Source organism: Schistocerca cancellata, chromosome 1 (genome assembly GCF_023864275.1).
Source record: "Schistocerca cancellata isolate TAMUIC-IGC-003103 chromosome 1, iqSchCanc2.1, whole genome shotgun sequence".
Lineage (NCBI taxonomy): Eukaryota > Metazoa > Arthropoda > Insecta > Orthoptera > Acrididae > Schistocerca > Schistocerca cancellata.
Genome location: NC_064626.1, coordinates 1033131589 through 1033156488, shown reverse-complemented (window position 1 = coordinate 1033156488; position 24900 = coordinate 1033131589). Strand labels below are relative to the sequence as shown.

Below are 24900 nucleotides of genomic sequence, written 5' to 3'. Positions count from 1 at the left end.
ACCTTGGTAGCTGTTCACCAGACTTCTAAATTTGTTCCGGTCAGGAATCTCTCTCTGAGATACTAATCTGCCTAAGGTCTTTTCCACATTCTTCGAACCATCTCGGCTTTGTTTTCTTAGATTGGATGAAACTGCGTATTCTTTTTCTTAGTTGGTCACCATCCATCCTCATGAGATGACCGTAAAATAACAATCGTCTCTTCTATAGGTTCTGATTTGATGTACAAAGCTATTTATATATATTATAGATGCTACAAAATGTTAACGCAATGTTAACAGTGTTAAAAAACGAGTTGTCATTGCTCTACAGATATAGATTACTGTGTTCAGTAACAGCGGTATGGAGACGTTATCTTAGTCCTTCCTAGGTGTAAAACAAAGCGAAAGGGCTATTCATGCTGAATGAAATGAATTTGCCTGTCAGCAGAGCAATGCGTGAAGCCTTCAACGACTACCGTAGCAGAATATTGCCAAGTGATCTTTCACATAACTCAAAGATATACCTTTCTCATATGTAAAGGCTGTTAGTGGCACCAAGATTAATGTCGAGTCCATAGCGAATGAGACAGGAACTGAAATTGAGGGTGGCAAAGCAAAAGCTGAAATGCTTAACTCCGTTAATGTTCCTTTACAAAGGAAGACCCAGGAGAATTGCCCCAATTTAATCCGTGTGTCATTGAAAAGATTAATGAAATGACTATAAATGTCAGTGGTGTTGAGGAACATTTGAAACGTTAAAATTGTCAAAAGTACGATCATATGGGGTATCAAGTGAAATTTGTGACAGAATTGAGGAATTTTTGTTAGGAAGGACACAGCATGTTATCTTGGATGGAGAATCATCGCCAGATGTAGAAGTAATTTCGGGTGTGCACCAGGGAAGTGTGTTGGGACCGTTGTTGTTCATGTTGTATTTCAATGACCTTGCAGACAATATTAATAGTAAACTAAGGCTTTTGTAGATGATGCATTTATCTATAATGAAGTACTATCTGAAAGAAAAAAATGGTTCAAATGGCTCTGAGCACTATCGGACTTCACACCTGAGATCATCAGTCCCCCAGAAGCTACAACTACTTTAACCTAACTAACCTAAGGACATCACACATACCGTAGCGGTCGCGAGGTTCCGCACTAAAGCGTCTAGAACCGCTCGGCCACACCGGCTGGGTATCTCAAAGAAGCTGCATAATTATTCAGTCAGATCTTGAAATGATTTCAACATGGTGCAGAGATTGGCAACTTGCTTTAACTGTTCAGAAATGTAAAACTTTGCTCTTCACAAGACGCAAAAACGTAGTATTCTATAATTGCAATATCAGTGAGTGACTGTTAGAATCGGCCAACTCATACAAATACCTGGGTGTAACAATTCGTAGGGATATGAAATGGAATGATCATTTAGGTTCAGTCGTGAGTAACGCAGCTGATAGACTTCGGTTTATTGGTAGAATACTGGGGAAGTGCAATCAGTCTACAAAGGAGATTGCTTACAGATCACTCAAGTGACCGATTCTAGAATATTGCTCGAGTGTGAGGGACCCGTACCAGTTAGGACTGATAGGGGATATTGAACGCATACAGAGAAGGGCGCCATGAAAGGTCACTGGTTTGTTTAATCCGTGGGAGAGTCTCGCAGTGATGCTGAAGAAACTGAATCGGAAGACTCTTGAAGAAAGACGTAAAGTATTCCGAGATAGTCTATTAATAAAATTTCAAGAACCGACTTTAAATGATGACGTTAATAATATACTAAAACCCTATACGTATGGCTCACAGGGGGATCGTAAGGATAAGATTGGAATACTTACTGCACAGAGGCAATCATTCTTCAGATGGTTCATGTGAATGGAACAGGAAGAAAACCTAGTAACTAATACAATGTGACGTACCCAGCGTCGTGCACCTCATGGTTGTTTGCAGAAAATACAGGGTGGTCCATTGATAGTAACCGAGCCAAACATCTCACGAAATAACCATCAAGCAAAAAGACTACAAAGAACGAAACTCGTCTAGTTTGAAGGGGGAAACCAGATGGCGCTATGGTTGGCCCGCTAGATGGCGCTGCCATACGTCAAACGGATATTAACTGTGTTTTTTAAAATAGGAACCCCCAATATTTATTACATATTCGTGTATTACGCAAAGAAATATGAATTTTTTAGTTGGAGCACTTTACTCGCTTTGTGATGGATGGCGCTGTAATAGTCACAAACGTAAAAGTACGTGGTATCACGTAACATTCCGCCAGTGCGGACGGTATTTGCTTCGTGATACATTACCCGTGTTAAAGAGGACCGTTTACCAATTGCGGAAAAGGTCGATATCGTATTGATGTATGGCTATTGTGATCAAAATGCCCAACGGGCGTGTGCTATGCATGCTGCTCGGTATCCTGTACGACATCATCCAAGTGTCCGGACCGTTCGCCGGATAGTTACGTTATTTAAGGAAACAGGAAGTGTTCAGCCACATGTGAAACGTCAGCCACGACCTGCAACAAATGATGATGCCCAAGTAGGTGTTTTAGCTGCTGTCGCGGCTAATCCGCACATCAGTAGCAGACAAATGGCGCGAGAATCGGGAATCTAAAAACGTCGGTGTTGAGATTGCTACATCAACATCGATTGCACCCGTACCATATTTATGTGCACCAGGAATGGCATGGCGTCGACTTTGAACGTCGTGTACAGTTCTGCCACTGGGCACAAGAGAAATTACGGAACGACGACAGATTTTTTGCACGCGTTCTATTAGCGACGCAGCGTCATTCACGAACGGCGGTAACGTAAACCGGTATAATATGCACTATTAGGCAACGGAAAATCCACGATGGCTGCGACAAGTGGAACATCAGCGACCTTGGAGGGTTAATGTATGGTGCCACATTATTGGAGGAAGGATAATTGGCCCACATTTTATTGATGACAATATAAATGGTGCAATGTACGCTGATTTCCTACGTAATGTTCTACCGATGTTACTACAAGATGTTTCACTGTATGACAGAATGGCGAGGTTCGTCCAACACGATGGATGTCCGGCAGATAGTTCGCGTCCGGTTGAAGCGATATTGAATAGCATATTTTATGATAGGTGGATTGGTCGTCGAAGCACCATACCATGGACCGCACGTTCACAGGATCTGACGTCCCCGGATTTCTTTCTGTGGGGAAAGTTGAAGGACATTTGCCATCGTGATCCACCGACAACGCCTGACAACATGCGTCAGCTCATTGTCAATGCATGTGCGAACATTACGGAAGGCGAACTACTCGCTGTTGAGAGGAATGTCGTTACACGTATTGCCAAATGCATTGAGGTTGACGGACATCATTATGAGCATTTATTGCATTTATGTGGTATTTACAAAAAAAAAAAAAAATGGCTCTGAGGACTATGCGACTTAACTTCTGAGATCACCAGTCGCTTAGAACTTAGAACTAATTAAACCTAATTAACCTAAGGACTTCACACACATCCATACCCGAGGGAGGATTCGAACCTGCGACCGTAGCGGTCGTTCGGTTCCTGACTGTAGCGCCTAGAATAGCGCCTAGAACCGCACGGCCACTCCGGCCGGCGTGGTATTTACAGAAATGATAAGTTGACAAAGGTACATGTATCACATTGGAACAACCGAAATAAAATGTTCAAACATATTTACGTTCTGTATTTTAATTTTAAAAACCCACGTGTTACCAACTGTTCATCTAAAATTGACTATTACAGCGCCATCTATCACAAAGCGAAAAAAGTGGTCCAACTAAAACATTCATATTTCGTTACGTAATACACGAATATGTAATAAAAATGGGGGTTTATATTTAAAAAAAAAACGCAGTTGATATCCGTTTGACCTATGGCTGCGCTATCTAGCGGGACAACCATAGCGCCATCAGGTTTCTCCCATCAGTCTAGACAAGTTTCGTTCTTCGTAGTTTTTTCGTTTGACGCTTATTTCGTGAGATATTTGATCCGGTCACGATCAATGGCCCATCCTGTAGATGTGGACGTAAATTTTGATATGATTACAGTTAGTAAAATTACAGGACACTATCCTCACCTGCAAGTACCAAAAGAAATCCGAAGTACCTGTGCAAGGGATAAAGTATTTAATCATATTAACTGCACTTGAAGTAATTTCACTTGCACATCTTCGTCAGTTATTAGTAACACACACAACCGATTCCCCCTGCTCCACCACACCACCCAGCTGGAACATGGCGGTTAGTTTAGGAGCCCCATTCTGGAAATTCTGTTTCATGTAAACGTTGCTGTATAGCCTTGCATGTAGTGAGCAGGTGTTTTTGTTGTGTCGCCGCAGTGCCGGTCGACGGGCGCGTGCATCAGCTGGTTCTTCGTGTGCGACGGTCGGCGCGACTGCGCGGACGGCTCGGACGAGGAGTGCAACGCGGCAGAGGGCGGCGGCTGCCCGCCTCTCGCCTTCCGCTGCGGCTCGGGCGGCAGCTGCGTGTCGCGGGCTGCGCGCTGCGACGGCAACAGGGACTGCCCGCTGGGCGAGGACGAGCTGGGCTGCTCCCAGAGGACGGGTAAGCGGCGCTCTGCAGGCTGCGGCGTCCACCAGCCTCACTCTCTTTCCACCAGGGCGATCAACACTTTCTCATTTCCCGGGATCTCCCCTATCATAGCTGTAATTTTTGTAATACTCCCAGCTCCCTTATTGACTGCCTGTTTCTCCTGAAAATTTCGTCAGTGTTCACTGTAATAAATATTAACCACACGAAGAAATATCGATAGTTCAAATACTCCGATCGATAGATCTTACAGGTCCAGAATGAGATTTTTCACTCTGCAGCGGAGTGTGCGCTGATATGAAACTTCCTGGCCGGACCGAGACTCGAACTCGGGACCTTTGCCTTTCGCGGGCAAGTGCTGTACCAACTGAGCTACCCAAGCACGACTCACGCCCCGTCCTCATAGCTTTACTTCTGCCAGTGCCAGTTTGGAAGGTAGGAGACGAGGTACTGGCAGAAGTAAAGCTGTGACGATGGGGCGCTTAGGAGCGCTGTGGTCCTGTGGTTAGCTTGAGCAGCTGCGGAACGAGAGGTCCTTGGTTCAAGTCTTCCCTCGAGTGAAATGTTTAGCCGGCACGGTAGCTCAGCGTGTTCGGTCGTAGGGTTAGCAGCCATCTGTAATAAAAAAATTAAAAAAAAACTGAGTTAATCGATCATCAACGAACATGAACGGATGTCTTACGACGTCCGCCCCGAGCAGACGCAACGAATAATAGCGAACAAAAATGAGATTAAAATAAAGAAAAAGTTTTTAGTGCACTTGCCCGCGAAAGGCAAAGGTCCCGAGTCCGAGTCTCGGTCCGGCACACAGTTTTAATCTGCCAGGAAGTTTCATATCTTACACGTTCTCGTATAAAAATCGATATTATGTCGACATATAGTATTTTTTCTGTTGCTGCTGCTACAAGAAGGGGACAACTTGGTTCAAGAAAATGTAAGGAACGGAGAGACAATGGCATCGCCTACGTGTGTAGATGGGCTGTGACGGGGGAGCCGGCCGCGGTGGCCGTGCGGTTCTAGGCGCTCCAGTCCGGAGCCGCGCTGCTGCTACGGTCGCAGGTTCGAATCCTGCCTCGGGCATGGGTGTGTGTGATGTCCTTAGGTTAGTTAGGTTTAATTAGTTCTAAGTTCTAGGCGACTGATGACCACAGCAGTTGAGTCCCATAGTGCTAAGAGCCATTTGAACCATTTTTTGAAAGGGGGAGTATTTACTTGTTTGTCAGTTAGTACTGGTCACTCAGGGATGCATGAGCATTTAAAAGCCGTTCATGCAGTTTGGTATTATCTGCTCTGAATTGAGCTAACTGCTCTAATAAGGGCTGTACAGTTTTCTGGGCGGCATCCCCTCCCCCTTGTGCTTTTTACTCTGTTTTATCCAATACACAAGATATAAATAACAGATGGAACAAAAGGGGAACAGTGAAAGTATAGCTAACTGTAATACTGAAAAATTGCTTTAGGCACTCGAAGTCATCACACAGCCTGGCATAATACTCATACTTCGGTATGTAGAATACGTGACTGGAACTGATTCTTTGCTATGCATTTTTTACTCTTAGAATTCCTCTCCCTTCGTATTTATAGGAGACGGCCCCCTGTGTCTTCTTACTACTCTGCAAACTGAAGACAGTCGTGAAAGGACGATGTTTCGTCTGCACTGAAGAGATGGAAAATGGAAATATCGTGTGGCTAGGGCCTCCCGTCGGGTAGACCGTTCGCCCGGTGCAAGTCTTTCGAGTTGTCGCCACTTCGGCGACTCGCGTGTCGATGGGCATGAAACGATCAAAATTAGGACAACACAACACCCAGTCCTTGAGCGAAGAAAACCTCCGACTCAGCCGGGAATCGAACCCGGGCCGATGGGTATGACATTCCGTCGCGGCGACAACTCAGCTACCAGGGGCAGACACTGAAGAGATGAGAATCGCTGAACTAAACACTATACTGATAACAGCATTCTGGAAATCCTTCAAAGGCAGGAAAAAATGATGACTTTGGATTTATATCTCACGTGGAGTACTCTGAAGAGGATAAAATTAATGTCAGTGCAGATATAAAGACTTACAGAAAAAAAAGTTATTTTATCCAATTTCGTAGAATGTGACTGAGACTTGAAAACTCATGATATAGCTGAACGGCCTACCAGGCAAATGCCAACCAAAAACATTTTTTTTTAATTATAACTACTTCTGCAGTTCACATCAAGTGACATACGGCATGACCTACTCTTGGTGTACGTCACTTCTAGGAGATGAGCATAACAATATGGTCTGATAACCTATGTGATAGCGACAATTTTTTATTTTAGGTTACAGATCGAAGTCTAATTTAAACGCAGCAGTACTTTAGTGTGATGGTAGTGTGTGTCTTGAGAGTTACCGATTTTTCGGTGTTCCTATTGGCGCCGACTAATTGAGAAAACGCCACCTCAGTACTAACCCTGCCCTGTACAGTTAGCTCCTTCTAGCCGCACCAGGATATCGTGATGCGCCTGCCAGACGTTCCCCGTCCCATATGCCTCCCGACGCCGCGTTGCCTGTCTGTCACCGCAGCTCATCAGTGTTACTGAGTCGCTGCTGGATATCTGATCACTCTTCGTGTTCTGCTATTCCTGTTAACACATATCGGCAAGCCAAAATGGGATAGTCTTCTTTAGGGCCGCTTTATGGAGCAACGCATAAAATTCCGCATTGAAATATCCATTCACGTAGGTCACAAAAGTCATGGCCTACTTCCTACACTACTGGCCATTAAAATTGCTACACTAAAAGGATGACGTGCTACAGACGCGAAATTTAACCGACAGGAAAAAAATGCTGCGATATGCAAATGATTAGCTTTTCAGAGCATTTAGACAAGGTTGGCGCCGGTGGCGACACCTACAACGTGCTGACATGAGGAAAGTTTCCAACGGATTTCTTATACACAAACAGCAGTTGACCGGCGTTGCCTGGTGAAATGTTGTTGTGATGCCGCGTATAAGGAGGAGAAATACATACCATCACGTTTCCGACTTTGATAAAGGTCGGACTGTAGCCTATCGCGATTGCGGTTTATCGTATCGCGACATTGCTGATCGCGTTGGTCGAGACCCAATGACTGTTAGCAGAATTTGGAATCGGTGGGTTCAGGAGGGTAATACGGAACGCGGAGCTGGATCTCAACGGCCTCGTATCACTAGCAGTTGAGATGATAGGCATCTTATCCGCATGTTTGTAACGGACCGTGCAGCCACGTCTCGATCCGTGAGTCAACAGATGGGGACGTTTGCAGGACAACAACCATCTGCACGAGCAGTCCGACAACGTCTGCAGCAGCACGGACTGTCAGGTCGGAGACCATGGCTGCGGTTACCCTTGCGCTGCATCACAGACAGGAGCGCCTGCGATGGTGTACTCAACGACGAACCTGGGTGCACGAATGGCAAAACGTCATTTTTTCGGATGAATTCAGGTTCTGTTTACAGCATCACGATTGTCGCATCCGTGTTTGGCAGACATCGCGGTGAACGCACATTGGAAGCGTGTATTCGTCATCGCCATACTGGCGTATCACCTGGCGTGATGGTATGGGGTGCCATTGGCTACACGTCTCGGTCACCTCTTGTTCGCACTGACGGCACTTTGAACAGTGGACGTTACATTTCAGATGTGTTACGACCCGTGGCTCTGCCCTTCATTAGATCCATGCGAAACCCTACATTTCAGCAGGATAATGCACGACAGCATGATGCAGGTCCTGTACGGGCCTTTCTGGATACAGAAAATGTTCGACTGCTGCCCTGGCCAGCACGTTCTCCAGATCTCTCACCAATTGAAAACGTCTGGTCAATGGTGCCGGAGCAACTGGCACGTCACAAGACGCCAGTCACTACTCTTGATGAACTGTGGTATCGTGTTGAAGCTGCATGGGCAGCTGTACCTGTACACGCCATCCAAGCTCTGTTTGACTCAATGCCCAGGCGTATCACGGCCTTAATTACGGCCAGGGGTGGTTGTTCTGGGTACTGATTTCCCAGGATCTATGCACCCAAGTTGCGTGAAAATGTAATCACATGTCAGTTCTAGTATAATATATTTGTTCAGTGAATACCCGTTTATCATCTGCATTTCTTCTTGGTGTAGCAATTGTAATGGTCAGTAGTGTGTATCGTGTCGGAACTACTTTTGCCCGGCGTAGTGCAGCAACTTGACGTGGAGTAGACTCTACAAGCTGGAAGTCCCCTGCAGGAATACTTAGTCATGCTGTTTCTACAGCCGTCCATAATTGCGAAATTGTTGCTGGTACAGGATTACGTGCACGAACTTACCTCTCGATTATGTCCCTTAAATGTTCAAGGAATTGTGGACCGGTGATGTGGCGCATTGTCATCCATAAAAATTCCATCGTTGTTTTGGAACAAATAGCCGAACGTAACCATTTCCAGTCATTGATCGGTCCAGTTAGACCAGAGGACCCAGTCCTTTCCATGTGAACACAACCCACAGCATCGTGGACCCACCGCCTGCTTGCAGCTTGCACAATGTCTTTTTGACAACTTGTATGCATGGCTTCCTGGCGCCACACTCGAACTCTACCATCATCTCTTACAAGCTTAAATCGGGACTCGTCTGACCAGGCCACAGTTTTTTCGTCCTCTGGGATCCAACCGATATGGTACGAGCCCAGGAGAGACGCTACAGGCGATGTCGTCCTGTTAGCAAGGGCACTCGCGTCGGTCGTCTGCTGTTACAACTGACTAACGCCAAATTTCGCCGCAGCGTCCTAACGGATACGTTCGTCGTGCGTCCCACACTGCTTTCTGCGTAATGTTGCTTGTCTGTTAGCACTGACAGCTCTACGCGATCGCCGCTGCTCTCGGTAGTTAAGTGAAGACCGACGGCCACGGGGTTGTCCGTGGCGAGAGGTAATGCCTGAAATTCGTTTCCTCGGCGCACTTCTCGCAATATTGAGTTCACTAACGATTTCCGAAATGGAATGTTCCGTGCGTCTAGCTCCAACAACTATTCTGCGTTCAAAATCTCTTAATTCCCATAGTGCGGCCATAATCACGTTGGAAACCTTTCCACATGAATGATCTGAGTACAAATGACAGCTGCGCCAATGCACTGCCCTTTTATATCTTGAGCATGCGATGTTACAAAATTGGCTCTGAGCACTATGGGACTTAACTTCTAAGGTCATCAGTCCCCTAGAACTTAGAACTACTTAAACCTAACTAACCTAAGGACATCACATACATCCATGCCCGAGGCAGGATTCGAACCTGCGACCGTAGCGGCCACGCGGTTCCAGACTGTAGCGCCTTTAACCGCTTGGCCACCACGGCCGGCCTGCGATGTTACAGTCATCTGTATATGTGCTTATCGATATGGTTCAAATGGCTCTGAGCACTATGGACCTTAACTTCTGAGGTCATCAGTCCCCTAGAACGTAGAACTACTTAAACCTAACTAACCTAAGGGCATCACACTCATCCATGCCCGAGGCAGGATTCGAACCTGCGACCGTAGCGGTCGCGCGGGTCCACACTGAAGCGCCTAGAACCGCATGGCCACACCGGTCGGCGCTTATCGATATCCCATAACTTCTGATACCTCAGTGTATTGATTTGTTGATAGTGGAAAATAAATCGACGTTGTCGGTCGACGCCGGGCATCGCGTTTAATAAGTGAGGCAGGCCACCTACCAGAGTAACGCGGCGCGGATCTTACGCGTGTCGTGGCAAGAAGCATGCGTCTAGCCTGCAACAAATACCTCCTGAGGGAGCATTGCCTACCACACTGACGCCACGTCACTGTCGCGTCACTGTCAGATGAATGTGGCGTGCTCCACATGTGCCACTTTTGATGCAGTAGTATTGTGCGGATGTAAGGTTGTTACCAGACCTGGTAGAGGATATAAGGGGCGCGCACAGCGTCAGTAATGAATGAACACTGTGTAGGACGCCTACATACTTGTGTGAGACAGCGTTATCTGCACTTGAGAAGAATTTTAAAGCGTCTTCCTTTGGGTCTCGACGTGGCCTACTGGTCGAATCGTGGAATATCCAGATTTGAGAGGCATTCCGATGTTACAGTGGTCCAATGTTGGCTTGTATGGGAACGTGAGGGGAGGCATACACATCGTCAATGTTCTAGAGTTGGGCAACACGATTCTTTTTCCCGATTCGGTTCCTACGATTCAATCTCACATTGCGAATCGATTCCTACAATTCGTTCACGATTCTTTCACGATTGATTCTAGTCTGCGATGACACGATTCTTACGGAATGCAAGAAGTTCTACATCTTACTCACAGATGGCAGGACAAGTCTGAAATTTTCAATGGGGTTAGAATCGAACTGTGTCATGATAAGATATGCCAGAAATAGTTTATTTATGAGTAAACATGCATATAACGATACAAGTGTGATTCTCGATTTATATGTGTAATACCTTAATTGATGAAAGGTCACGTTTGATTTGATTGCATCTATTGTTTTAGATCAGTATGCCAGGAAAGAGGAGTCGATTCGTGCGAAAGGTGGTGCAAAATTGCTTCCTTTGTTCACACGCATCCTCCACTTGACTGCCATCTGGCTGTCGTAATCATTCGGCACGACTCGGCATGATTCGGAAGTTACCTTCGAAGCATAGCGTACTAAGAATCGATGAATCGTTGGAACTTGGAATCGTCACGACTCGGAAACACGCAATCGTTCTTACGATTCTTTTGAACGACGATTCGTCCGTATCACGATTCGATTCTTACGATTCATTCACGAATCGCCACAACTCTACAATGTTCTGGTCGACTGCAACAGACCACTATAAGGGATGATCGCCGTATTTTGCCCAAGGAACGTCGTAACCACTTCAGATTTGCGACTGCCGTACGAGAACAATGGACTGCCTGTGATATTCTGTGTCATCCCGTACCATGGCCGGAGATTAGCAGCAACCGGGCAACGGAACTACTGTCCCTTGCGTAGGCTACCGTCCATACGACGACACAAGCTGCTGCCTTTGGAATAGTGCAGTGACTCGGAAGCGTGGGTTGCTGATGACTAGCATCGTATTACGATCAGCGACGAATCGCAGTTCTGCACTACCTCGGATGATCCGCATCGGCGAATATGACGGCGAACTGGGGAGAGGTCCCATTCATCCAATGTTTTGGAGAGTCGCGGAGCTGTTACTCCTGCGTCATGGTGTGGGGAGGAATCGGGTATCACTTGAGGTCACGGCAGGTAGTGATTAATGCACTCGAACAGCACAACGGTACGTCTCGGACATCCTGTGTCCTCACCTGTTACCTCTTGTGCGACAATATCGTGGAGCCATTTTCCAGCTAGATTAATCTTGTCCACACGTGACATGTGTCTCTATGAACTGTCTGCGTTGTGCTCTCGTGGCCAGCAAGATCCCCAGATCTGGCTCCGGTAGAACGTGTTTGGGACCAGATCGGACGTCAGCTCGGTGCCAATTTCGAGGATATCAAGGACCAGTTACGGCAGCTATAGGCCTGCTTGCCACAGGGGAATACGCAGCGGCTTCATGGCATCCTTATGAGCCGAATCATATGGTTGGTTGGTTGGTTTGTGGGATTAAAGGGACCAGACTGCCACGGTCAACGGTCCCTTTTTCCAAATACTAAAAACACCCACAGAGAATAAAAACGATTAACAGGATAGATCACAGACGACACAGAACAAAGGAAACTTAGACAAAGACCAGACAAAACGAACTAAAATCACACAAATGTTGACGGTGGTTGGACGACCATAGAAATAAAGAAAAGAAAAGCCAACCACTTAGAAACAAATTAAAAAATCAGTTTAAAGTCGTAGTAGTAGAAGGGTTTTGTGGGCGCACGACAGCAAGGTCTTCAGCGCCCGTTCAGTATCATAGTGAGACGGGGGTCAAGAAAGAAACTCAGAACACTTACATCAAACGGAACATAAAACACGGGGAACAATCATGGAAAAATATGTGCTCACCCACACCGAAGCGTGGGATGAAGCAGGGCGTCAGCAGTAAAACATGGTCAACACAGGAAGAAAAAGGTAGAGGGAGCTAAAACAATGGAGCAGATGGAAGTGGCTGGCTGACCGCACGAAAAAAAGGGAGGAGTCAGCCACTCTGCAATACACTAAAACCGCCAGCCTAAAAGTTTAGGCCAGAGTCCAGACACATCACAAAACTTAAAAACCCTAGACACACACGTCTCATCGTTAGCTAAAACACAGGGCAGATCCCCATCAACTTGTGCTTCTGCCCTTGCATCACGGTATAAAACGCAGTCTGTTAAAATGTGCCGGACAGAGATGTGCACACCACAAGCATCACAAAACGGAGGATCCTCCCGCCGTAATAAATAGCTATGTGTCAGAGGACAGTGCCCGATCCGAAGACGTGTGAGCGCCACCTCTTCCCGCCTGAGCAGCCGGCAGGAGGAACGCCACGGCCGAGTGGTCGACTTTACCGACCGCAGTTTATTGGCCGTCACCGCCAACCATTCGTCCTCCCACAACTCCATGCACTTCCTGTGGAGTGCAGCGATGACTGACTGCAAGAGGATAGGACACTGGACCACATCCTGCTCTCTGCAGGCCTCCTTGGCAGCCCGATCAGCCTGTTCATTGCCCCATATGCCGACATGACCAGGCACCCAGCAGAAGGATACCTCTTTACCCCGCCGTTGGAGCAAGTACAGTTGGTCATGTATCAGCTGGACCATCTCTTCAGTCGGGTACAGGTTCTGCAGTGACTGTAAGGCACTAAGAGAATCAGAGCAGAGAAGAAATCGATCGCCCCGAACACGATGCATCCGCTCACCGAATCAGAGCACGCATCAAGGGGGCAAAGAGGCTGCAGCGTCATACTGATAAGTGGGCCATACTGCCGAGTTATTTGGTAATTTTGCTCGAGTTGGTAATCAACGAAATTACAAAACATACCCTCTCAAGGTGACAGGGATTAAATATAGGCTGCTTACAATTTGTACAGAAACCAGATGGCAGTTACAAGTGTCGAGAGGCATGAAAGGGAAGCAGTGGTTGAGAAGGGAGTGAGACAGGTTTGTAGCCTCTCCCCGATGTTATTCAATCTGTATATTGAGCAAGCAGTAAAGGAAACAGAAGAAAAATTTGGAGTAGGAATTAAAATCCATGGAGAAGAAATAAAAACTTTGAGGTTTTCCAACGACATTGCAATTCGGTCAGAGACAGCAAAGTACCTGGAAGAGCAGATGAACGGAATGGTTCAAATGGCTCTGAGCAATATGGGGCTTAACTTCTGTGGTCAAAAGTCCCCTAGAACTTAGAACTACTTAAACCTAACTAACCTAAGGACATCACACACATCCATGCCCGAGGCAGGATTCGAACCTGCAACCGTAGCGGTGGCGCGGTTCCAGACTGTAGCGCCTAGAACCGCTCGGCCACCCCGCCCGGCGGAACGGAATGGACAGTGTCTTGAAAGCAGGGTATAAGAAGAACATCATCAAAAGCAAAACGAGTATAATGGAAAGTAATCGAATTAAATCAGGTGATGCTTATGAAATTAGATTAGGAAACGAGACACTTAAAGTCGTAGATAGGTATTTGGGGAGCAAAATAACTGATGATGGTCGAAGTAGAGAGGATATAAAATGTAGACTGGCAATGGCAAGAAAAGCGTTTCTGAAGAAGAATAATTTGTTAACATCGAGTACAGATTTAAGTGTCAGGAAGTCTTTTCTAAAACTATTTGTATGGAGTGTAGCCATGTAAGGAAGTGTAACATGGACGATAAATAGTGTAGACAAGAAGAGAATAGAAGCTTTCGAAATGTGGTGCTACACAAGAATGCTGAAGATTAGGTGGGTAGATCACGTAACTAATGATTAGGTACTAAATAGAATTAAGGAGAAGAGAAATTTGTGGCACAACTTGACTAGAAGAAGGGGTTGGTTGGTAGGACACGTTCTGAGGCTTCAAGGGAATCATCAATTTAGTATTAGAGAGAAGTGCAGAGGTTAAAAATCGTTGAGGGAGACCAAGGCACGAATACACTCAGCAGATTCAGAAGAATGTAGGTTGCAGTAGTTACTCGGACATGAAGAAGCTTGCACAGATAGAGTAGCATGGAGAGCTGCATCAGACCAGTCTCTGGACTGAAGACCATAACAACAACATCCTCTCAACCCTCGAAGTCCCATCTGTTTTTCTCTTTTCCTTCTTGGCTCTTCACCGTTGCTGACAGACAATGTAATTTATTTGTGGAAAATGAAGTATAGCTAAATAAAAGTATGTAATGCGGTTTTCCGTAAAAAAAAGTCTGTAAACATTTGTACTCGTTTGCTGGGTGTAATAGGATATCAAATCTTGTCGGTACATAGCACTATACATATTTTATTCTGTTCAAGAGAATACTTAACTTTATCTATTTGTAGGCCTTTTTTGGTTTCATACATTTTGATGTGAGTTTTCATTAAGGTTATCTACATTGTGCTGAAGTATAAGTTAGAATATACACCATAACGACTCCACATAGAGTTGTGTAATACTCTAATTGCTTGAACTACGACTTTCATTTCATTCACAATATACATTATTGAAGTTTCCAACACCCGGAACCTCGACACTAACATACCAAAAGAACATCTAACAACATTCTTCCCCTAGATAAGCTGTAATTCAGAACGCGCCTTTCGTTATTTAATTGTCTACGAGGACATGGTCTCATTATGTATTTTGTGGACGAAAAACTTCATCCGCGGCAAAATAATAAAGAAATTGGCATCCTTCTTGCGGCACAAGCTTAGGTTCCGGAAGCGGAAGCTCACCTCCAAACAATGTCTTACCGAAAGAAATTTCTTTCAATACTCTCCCGTCACTGTTGCGGTCATACTGCTCAACGTCATTGATGAAAACAGTCCATCTACTTCTCCAACAGCTAGTAGAACTATGGTAGGAAAACGTTTATAATCACAAAATACTGACCCAGATTTAGCAGGACCTTTAGCTCCGATATGCTTTCCGTCTATGCTACTAATACAGTTCGGTAAATTCCTTAGTTCCCAGTAACGATCAGTAATTTTCTTCCAGATTTCTCGAGCTGCTGTTGGTAAATATTCAGGCTGCATGAGCTCACATATTGCCTTTCCTTTCACGAATCAGCCACAATTTCTTGAACAGTAGTGTGTCCTCTGAGAAAAGAAAGGAAAGCACCTTGAAGGAGCACGTAGCAATAAAGCATCTGAAAAGAACTGTGAAGCGAGATTAATGACATTATCATTATATTGCAAAATTGATGTTTTCTATTTGTTGCAGTGCGAGATTCTCGAGACCGGTGGGAGAGTTTCAGGGGGAGCCATAGTAGACATTTGAAGTCTCCATCCGGCCCATCTGGCTCTGCAGTTAAAATAAGAAAACCTTATTATCTTTATGGATATGTGATGTTTTACCAACGTTTTAGGAAGTCTCGGGAAATGAAGGACAGTGTCTCAAATGCAAGCGCGGTGAGTATTTCACTTGAACAGACACAAGAAGCTGTACGCAAGAACGTTGAAAGTGGTAACGAATGTGTCGTTACGACGCAATATGACCGTCGGTCAAGAAATACATCACTGTCATCCCCTAGCGAAAACTGTATTTTATCAACATCTCAACCAAAAAGATCCAAAAAGGCCTGCAATGCTGGTACAGCATCCCATGCAGTTGTCAACAAGTCAGCGTACGAATATTTTCATTCGAAGAATAAATATGTAAATATTGAGTGTATAGAGAACAAGAAGTATGAAGATCCAGATTTGGCTTTTTTTATAAGTGTTCTTCCTGATATGAAAAAAATGAATGAGGATCAAAAAAGGCGGTTCAAAATTGGGGTTTTACATTTGGCTGGGCATATTTTGAGTGAGGAGAAGCGTTTGCTACAACACTCTTTTACTCATCACAGCCCATCACTTTCTTCTGCATTGCCTTCTACTGAAATTTGAAGTTCACTCTCTGTTTATGGATCTACAAAAAGTGAGGTTCGAAGTACGGAAAACTCCACTCATACCGAATAACGGAAGGCCATATGAAACGTCAAAGCTGCAAACTGATGCTAGGACGAGATTAAAATTTCCAAACCTGCATGGACGGAACTACAAGACCAGACGAAATATCTGTGCTTCACGTCACTTATTTTGTATTGTTCTAGGAAGACTCATTACTGTTATTATACACAGGCTTATAATTTGAATTTACTACAGATCGGTGTTACAGCCCTCACGTATAATAAAAAATAATCTGCACTTCCTGTAAGGATCCTACTTCGTTTGGGCGTGTATTGCACTGGACGATTTTCATGTAACTGATCTTTCTTGCGTCATACAGCGTATGTGAAAATTGTAATGATGTCTAATCTGTACTTCGATAACCATATGCAACCTCGCACCAGAGCATCTGCTAAAACACTGTAATACAAAACCAACGTTTAAGATGGTTGTATGAATAAATTCCTAAAGTCAATGAAATAATAAAAAGTTCACGTCAGGCTAGAAGAAGTTATACTTTAACTGCAAGAGACGTGCCAACCAGTTCACCATCGTTAGACATAGAAAAGTTTGGAATTCTAACCGAGTTTTATGATTCAGTGGTGACAGTGGAACCGACTGAATTACGTTGGACGTAGTTACATTGTCGGAACTGTCCGGTAAATCCCAACTACACTGTTCCGTTATTGCTATTACGACTAGGCTATGTAAAGTAAGCCATATTTAGAAACATATTGTTGGCCCGAAAATTAGTTAATGGAAATATATTACACAGCTAAAATGAGCATTAATGTCAAAATTAAGACCAGTAACAGTATGGCCACGACGTGAAAACTACTTTTTAAGCCAATATTGTATGTTTATCTCGATTAAGACTTGTACTTTAATTAGAACTGAATATATTCTTGAAACCAAGTATTATTAATTTTTTCTTACCATAAAGCTATTAACAGCCGCTGCCGTGAGAGTCTGAAGTTGCTATCCTGTTTGTAAACTGATGGGCCAGCCTTTCTTGACAACAAGTCAAACGTTCTCTGTTCATTCTGTAAAATGACCGATATCTTTCTGGATACTTATTCAACATTTTAAACGCCTTAGGAGCACCACGTTCTTTCAGTTTACAATATCAGTGAAGGTGTAACCAACAACGTCTTTTAGATTTTTGTTGATTGGTATTAATTAAGTTGATTAAAGCCGGAATACCTCTAACTCCCGAGAAAGGCTTGATTCCATGCTACTCGGCGAATGACTTCTGTTGGCGTCGAGAGAGAAAGGATGCTGTTCACTAAGCTAGTTTCGTCAGCAAGTGGCAATAATGATACTGTTCGATAGAACAATTAAATTAATGAAATTGTACATGCATATTCTGCACGTCAGACTTAACTGTCCTGCACAGGCACTTTCTGATTCAAATGGTTGAAATGGCTCTGAGCACTATGGGACTCAACAGCTGTGGTCATCAGTCCCCTACAATTTAGAACTACTTAAACCTAACTAACCTAAGGACATCACGCACATCCATGCCCCAGGCAGGATTCGAACCTGTGACCGTAGCAGTCGCGCGGTTCCGGACTTGGCGCCTAGAACCGCTCGGCCACCGCGGCCGGCGGCACTTTCTGAGTCTCGCTTGCAAAACAATTAGAAATTGCATACCTACTTTTTATTGTTTGAACAGTTCTGTTTCTTTCATCCAAGTTTGTGTGGGATCTAAGTGCTTTCACTGTAAACTTGTCTTCAAGATGGTGACCATTTCTCCTGTTTTAATAATTATGCTGCACACAGCATGCTTTACTTACATCAATAGCAAAATATAGTTTCACATTCATTGCCTGCTGTAACACACGCCGTTTGTTCGACAAAATGTCAATAAAAACAGTCAGTAAACGGTTCGTGAACGAAGCAATTCGTGCAGACAAGAAAAAATGATGTTTACTATATATGACCAAATCTGGTGCGGGATTTACGATTGTCTATCTCTAATTTTAAATGAAAATAAGTCTTAATGCAATATTAACGTAGAGCGTGATGGTAACTGACTTCATAAACCAAATATGAAGTGCACCACAAGCCACAACTGTGCATAGTACACAGCCATAGCACAAAGTGTGCGCGTTGTAGCCCATCCCGGCCAACCGCAAAAATAGACCACCTACTTATTCGAAACTCGAAACAGAAGAGGCTCTCCTTCCGGCGTTAAAAACAGTTTCCAAATATTAGCAATATCTCATATTCAGCAAAAACGTTGTGTGTGAATTTCGAAGGAACCAAACTGCTTAGGTCATCGGTCCCTAGTCTTACATACTACTTAAACTAACTTATGCTAAGAACCACACACACACACACACACACACACACACACACACACACACACACACACATGCCCGAGTGAGGACTCGAACCTGCGGCGTGTATCATGCTTCCACCTTTGCAACCACTCATCAAGAAGAGAGCTTTATGTCATCTTTGAAGGGAAACGCCTTAGTCATAACAACTACCTCAAATATCTAGGAGTCACTTTGGAAAGGACGCTCTCTTACAAGGAGCACCTCACAAAGACTGCAGATAAAATGAGGACAAGAAACAGCGTCATCTATAAACTGTGCGGCACCACTTGGGGTTCCACAGCAAGCACAATCTTCACGTCAGCAGTTGGGCTTGTGGACTCGGAGGCAGAATACTGCACTCCTGTGTGGATTAACAGCCCGCATACAAGCAGGTTTGATGTGGTACTAAATGACACCATGCGCATTATCAGTGGCACAATAAAATCTACGCCCACTGTATGGCTGCCAACCATGAGCCACATACCACCCCCAGAAATGCGGCGAAAAAACGCTCTTCTCAGTGAGTTCAACAAGATAGCTAATAACATATAGCTGCCCATACACGGCGACATAGCTGACTTGGAGCGCAGAAGACTTAAATCGAGAAGACCAGCATTACTCTCTGCTAAAGAGATGACGAACTCCATCTTTGATGTCGGCAATCTGTGGAAACAACACGGGCAAGAACACTGCCCACCAAAATGACAAAGTTTCATGACAGCTGAGAAGGCGCCTGGTTTCTACCAGTCACGCAAAGTGTGAACAACTTTAAACCGCATACGTACTGGCCCCGGAAAATGTGCTGACGCCCTCTACAAATGGGGAACGATTCCAACACCAAATTGCGACTGCGGTGCTGAAAAACAAACAGTCCTATACATAGTGGAAGAATTCCCCGTTCGAGCCCACAAGAGAAGCTTCAACGACTTTCTCGCTGCAGCAGAGGAGGCAATTGATTATATTAAATGTCTTGATGTCAATCTGTAATTAACCTATGTATAAAATGTATAAGGATTGTGATGTATGCCATACGATAAATAAATAACAAACTACAAACTTTTCGAAATATATGCGATATCGAACTCTGTTTTGAGGTATAACTACAAGCAATAACGAAAATAGAACCACTTAATTATCACAGTGCGATGTGAAGCAACAATTTTTTTTCATTGAATAGTATGCTAAAAATCGAATGAGAAAGACTGCATGAAGGGAGAAAATTTGCAGACCCCAACATAGTAGTTTTTAATTTTTTACGCAAAAAGTAAAAGTTTTACTAAGAAACTAACTACCGAGATAGAAGTAGCTTTGCTACATTTACGCAGAACAATAACTTAGTAAATCAGAACGCCTTCATTGTTACTCGCCGATTCACTTCTACTGAATTCGAGTCACATGGACGCCACTCCGGACGTCACTTGTCACGTCAGGTCAGTGGGCCCTCTTCTTGGTGAACAGTACTTGTTTAGGACATACGTGCAGACGAAATTGTGAATAGCTTCTGGAACGCCAGTGAATATGCGTCTTCTTAGGAGAGATCCCGTTATAATTGTAGGCACATGATTACTTAACGTATCTCGTATTTATTCTACCATATGCGCTTCATTTTACTCATCTGCAACATCGTCAGTGGTCTAGAATCAAACCTTATAATTATAAAAAACTTCTCCGAACCGACCGATTTCCGTGTCCATCCTCAGCTCACTGGTGTCTTCGGATGTGAATATGAAGGGGTATGGGATCAGTACACCGCTCTCCCGGCTATTGTGCGTTTTCGTGACCTAAAACCGCTACTACTCGGTCAAGTGCTCCTCAATTGACATCACGGGACTGAGAACACCTCAGTAGGTCAACAGTGTATGGCGGTCCGGTCGATCATCCATCCAAGCGCCGAACACTCCCAATGGTGCTTAATTTCGGTGAACTGACGGGAACTGGTGTATCCACCGAGGCGCGGCCGTTGACAAGTAACTGATACCATTTTTGATTACGTTTAACACTCTCATACCACGGCAAATTATCTCATAACGTATATAGAATGAAATTTTCACTCTACAGCGGAGTGTGCCGGACCGAGACTCGAACTCGGGACCTTTGCCTTTCGCGGGCAAGTGCTCTACCAACTGAGCTACCCAAGCACGACTCACGCCCCGTCCTCACAGCTTTAATTCCCCCAGGCTGTGGCTAAGCCATGTCTCCGCAATATCCTTTCTTCCAGCAGTGCTAGTTCTGCAAGGTTCGCAGGAGAGCTTCTGTAAAGTTTGGAAGGTAGGAGACGAGGTACTGGCGGAATTAAAGCTGTGAGGACGGGGCGTGAGTCGTGCCCTGGTAGCTCAGTTGGTAGAGCACTTGCCCGCGAAAGGCAAAGATTCCGAGTTCGAGTCTCGGTCCGGCACACAGTTTTAATCTCCCAGGAAGTTTCATCTCATAACGTGTTTGATTCCAGACAGCTGACGAGGTCTTACATGAATAAAGCGAAACACATATTATTGAATAAATACACCTTTTTAGTAGCTGCGAAGATGGATTTTGGATACCTTAAATAATTATATGGCATTTACGGACGTGATGGCCACGCAAATCGAGAACAGCTTCCCGAGTTTACAGCTGACCAACGTCCTACACTTTTTATGTAAAATTGCCAAGCTCATCCCGAAAATTATCAACTGTATTATCTTCTTGCACACGCGGCTGAAATAAATAACCAATTATAACTTATTAAGGGTTGATGAACATCTCAAAGACAAAGCATCTACCATTATAGGAACCAAGTAAACCGATAGAAGAAGAGCGTGCTGAAAAGTAATACCTCCAAATTATATATATGAAAACTCTTAAAGCTTTTTAAATATAGTAAACGTTGTTAACATTCTACTTCTTTGTTCTTTATGTCTACATGTTTCAACCTCTCTGCCGGTATAGGGCTCCGGACTATAGGGTGTAATATGGCGCTGAGTAATGTACACTACTGGCCATTAAAATTGCTACACCAAGAAGAAAAGCAGATGATAAACCGGTATTCATTCGACAAATATACACTCCTGGAAATTGAAATAAGAACACCGTGAATTCATTGTCCCAGGAAGGGGAAACTTTATTGACACATTCCTGGGGTCAGATACATCACATGATCACACTGACAGAACCACAGGCAACAGAGCATGCACAATGTCGGCACTAGTACAGTGTATATCCACCTTTCGCAGCAATGCAGGCTGCTATTCTCCCATGGAGACGATCGTAGAGATGCTGGATGTAGTCCTGTGGAACGGCTTGCCATGCCATTTCCACCTGGCGCCTCAGTTGGACCAGCGTTCGTGCTGGACGTGCAGACCGCGTGAGACGACGCTTCATCCAGTCCCAAACATGCTCAATGGGGGACAGATCCAGAGATCTTGCTGGCCAGGGTAGTTGACTTACACCTTCTAGAGCACGTTGGGTGGCACGGGATACATGCGGACGTGCATTGTCCTGTTGGAACAGCAAGTTCCCTTGCCGGTCTAGGAATGGTAGAACGATGGGTTCGATGACGGTTTGGATGTACCGTGCGCTATTCAGTGTCCCCTCGACGATCACCAGTGGTGTACGGCCAGTGTAGGAGATCGCTCCCCACACCATGATGCCGGGTGTTGGCCCTGTGTGCCTCGGTCGTATGCAGTCCTGATTGTGGCGCTCACCTGCACGGCGCCAAACACGCATACGACCATCATTGGCACCAAGGCAGAAGCGACTCTCATCGCTGAAGACGACACGTCTCCATTCGTCCCTCCATTCACGCCTGTCGCGACACCACTGGAGGCGGGCTGCACGATGTTGGGGCGTGAGCGGAAGACGGCCTAACGGTGTGCGGGACCGTAGCCCAGCTTCATGGAGACGGTTGCGAATGGTCCTCGCCGATACCCCAGGAGCAACAGTGTCCCTAATTTGCTGGGAAGTGGCGGTGCGGTCCCCTACGGCACTGCGTAGGATCCTACGGTCTTGGCGTGCATCCGTGCGTCGCTGTGGTCCGGCCCCAGGTCGACGGGCACGTGCACCTTCCGCCGACCACTGGCGACAACATCGATGTACTGTGGAGACCTCACGCCCCACGTGTTGAGCAATTCGGCGGTACGTCCACCCGGCCTCCCGCATGCCCACTATACGCCCTCGCTCAAAGTCCGTCAACTGCACATACGGTTCACGTCCACGCTGTCGCGGCATGCTACCAGTGTTAAAGACTGCGATGGAGCTCCGTATGCCACGGCAAACTGGCTGACACTGACGGCGGCGGTGCACAAATGCTGCGCAGCTAGCGCCATTCGACGGCCAACACCGCGGTTCCTGGTGTGTCCGCTGTGCCGTGCGTGTGATCATTGCTTGTACAGCCCTCTCGCAGTGTCCGGAGCAAGTATGGTGAGTCTGACACACCGGTGTCAATGTGTTCTTTTTTCCATTTCCAGGAGTGTATTATACTAGAACTGGCATGTGATTACATCTTCACGCAATTTGGCTGCATAGATCCTGAGAAATCAGTACCCAGAACAACCACCTCTGGCCGTAATAACGACCTTGATAAGCCTGGGCATTGAGTCAAACAGAGCTTGGATGGCGTGTACACGTACAGCTGCCCAAGCAGCTTCGACACGATACCACAGTTCATCAAGAGTAGTGACTGGCGTATTGTGACGAGCCAGTTGCTCGGCCACCATTGACCAGACGTTTTCAATTGGTGAGAGATCTGGAGAATGTGTGGCCAGGGCAGCAGTCGAACATTTTCTGTATCCAGAAAGGCCAGTACCGGACCTGCAACAAGCGTTCGTGCATTGTCCTGCTGAAATGTAGGGTCTTGCAGGGATCGAATGAAGGGTGGAGCCACGGGTCGTAACACATCTGAAACGTAACGTACACTGTTCAAAGTGCAGTCAATGCGAACAAGAGGTGACCGAGACGCGTAACCAATGGCACCGCACACCATCACGCCGGGTGATACGTCAGTATGGTGATGACGAAAACACACTTCCAATGTGCGTTCACCGCGATGTCGCCAAACACTGACTCAACCATCATGTTGCTGTAAACAGAACCTAGATTAATCCGAAAAAAATGACGTTTTGCCATTCGTGCACCCAGGTTCGTCGTTGAGTACACCATCGCAGGCGCTCCTGTCTGTGATGCAGCGTCAAGGGTAACCGCAGCCGTGGTCTCCGAGCTGATACTCCATGCTGCTGCAAACGTCGTCGAACTGTTAGTGCAGATGGTTGTTGTCTTGCAAACGTCCCCATCCGTTGACTCAGGGATCGAGTCGTAGCTGCACGATCCGTTACAGCCATGCGGATAAAATGCCTGTCATCTCGACTGCTGGTGATACGAGGCCGTTGGGATCCAGCACGGCGTTCCGTATTACCCTCCTGAACCCACCGATTCCATATTCTGCTAACAGTCATTGGATCTCGACCAACGCGAGCACCATGTGGCGATACGATAAACCGCAATCGCGATAGGCTACAAACCGACCTTTACCAAAGTAGAAAACATGATGGTACGCATTTTTCCTCCTTACAAAAGGTATCACAACAACGTTTCACCAGGCAACGCCGGTCAGCTGCTGTTTGTGTATGAGAAATCGGTTGGAAACTTTCCTCATGTCAGCACGTTGAAGGTGTCGCCACGGCGGTAACCTTGTGTCAATGCTCTGAAAAGCTAATCATTTGCATATCACAGTATCTCCTTCCTGTCGGTTAAATTTCGCGTCTGTAGCACGTCATCTTCGTGGTGTAGCAATTTTAGTGGCCAGTAGTGTAACTATGTCGGTGTGCGAGAAACTGCGTGCTGTAATCGAGTTTGAATTCGAAGTGTTCACTCACACATGAAACACTCTCTCTTTAGCATGACAATGCCAGACCACACACGACATGTGTAACAATCACATGTCTTGGGTTCATTGTCGAAGATCATCCTCCATGCAGTTCCGACTTGGCCCCATCCGATATTCATTTGTTTACAAAACTTTAATAACTCCCTCGAGGACCACACTTTCTTAGCGATGAAGTGGTGTA

At 45.5% G+C, this 24900-nt stretch overlaps 1 protein-coding gene across 1 annotated transcript in view; it reads left to right on the top strand.

The window, feature by feature from the left end:
• LOC126089645 (uncharacterized) overlaps nucleotides 1–24900 on the top strand; it is a 445470-nt gene that overhangs the window by 378829 nt on the left and 41741 nt on the right. Inside the window, exon 6 of the mRNA XM_049906926.1 lies at nucleotides 4328–4553. Within this exon, the coding sequence (XP_049762883.1) occupies nucleotides 4328–4553 (226 nt within the window). The remainder of the gene's footprint in view (nucleotides 1–4327; nucleotides 4554–24900) is intronic.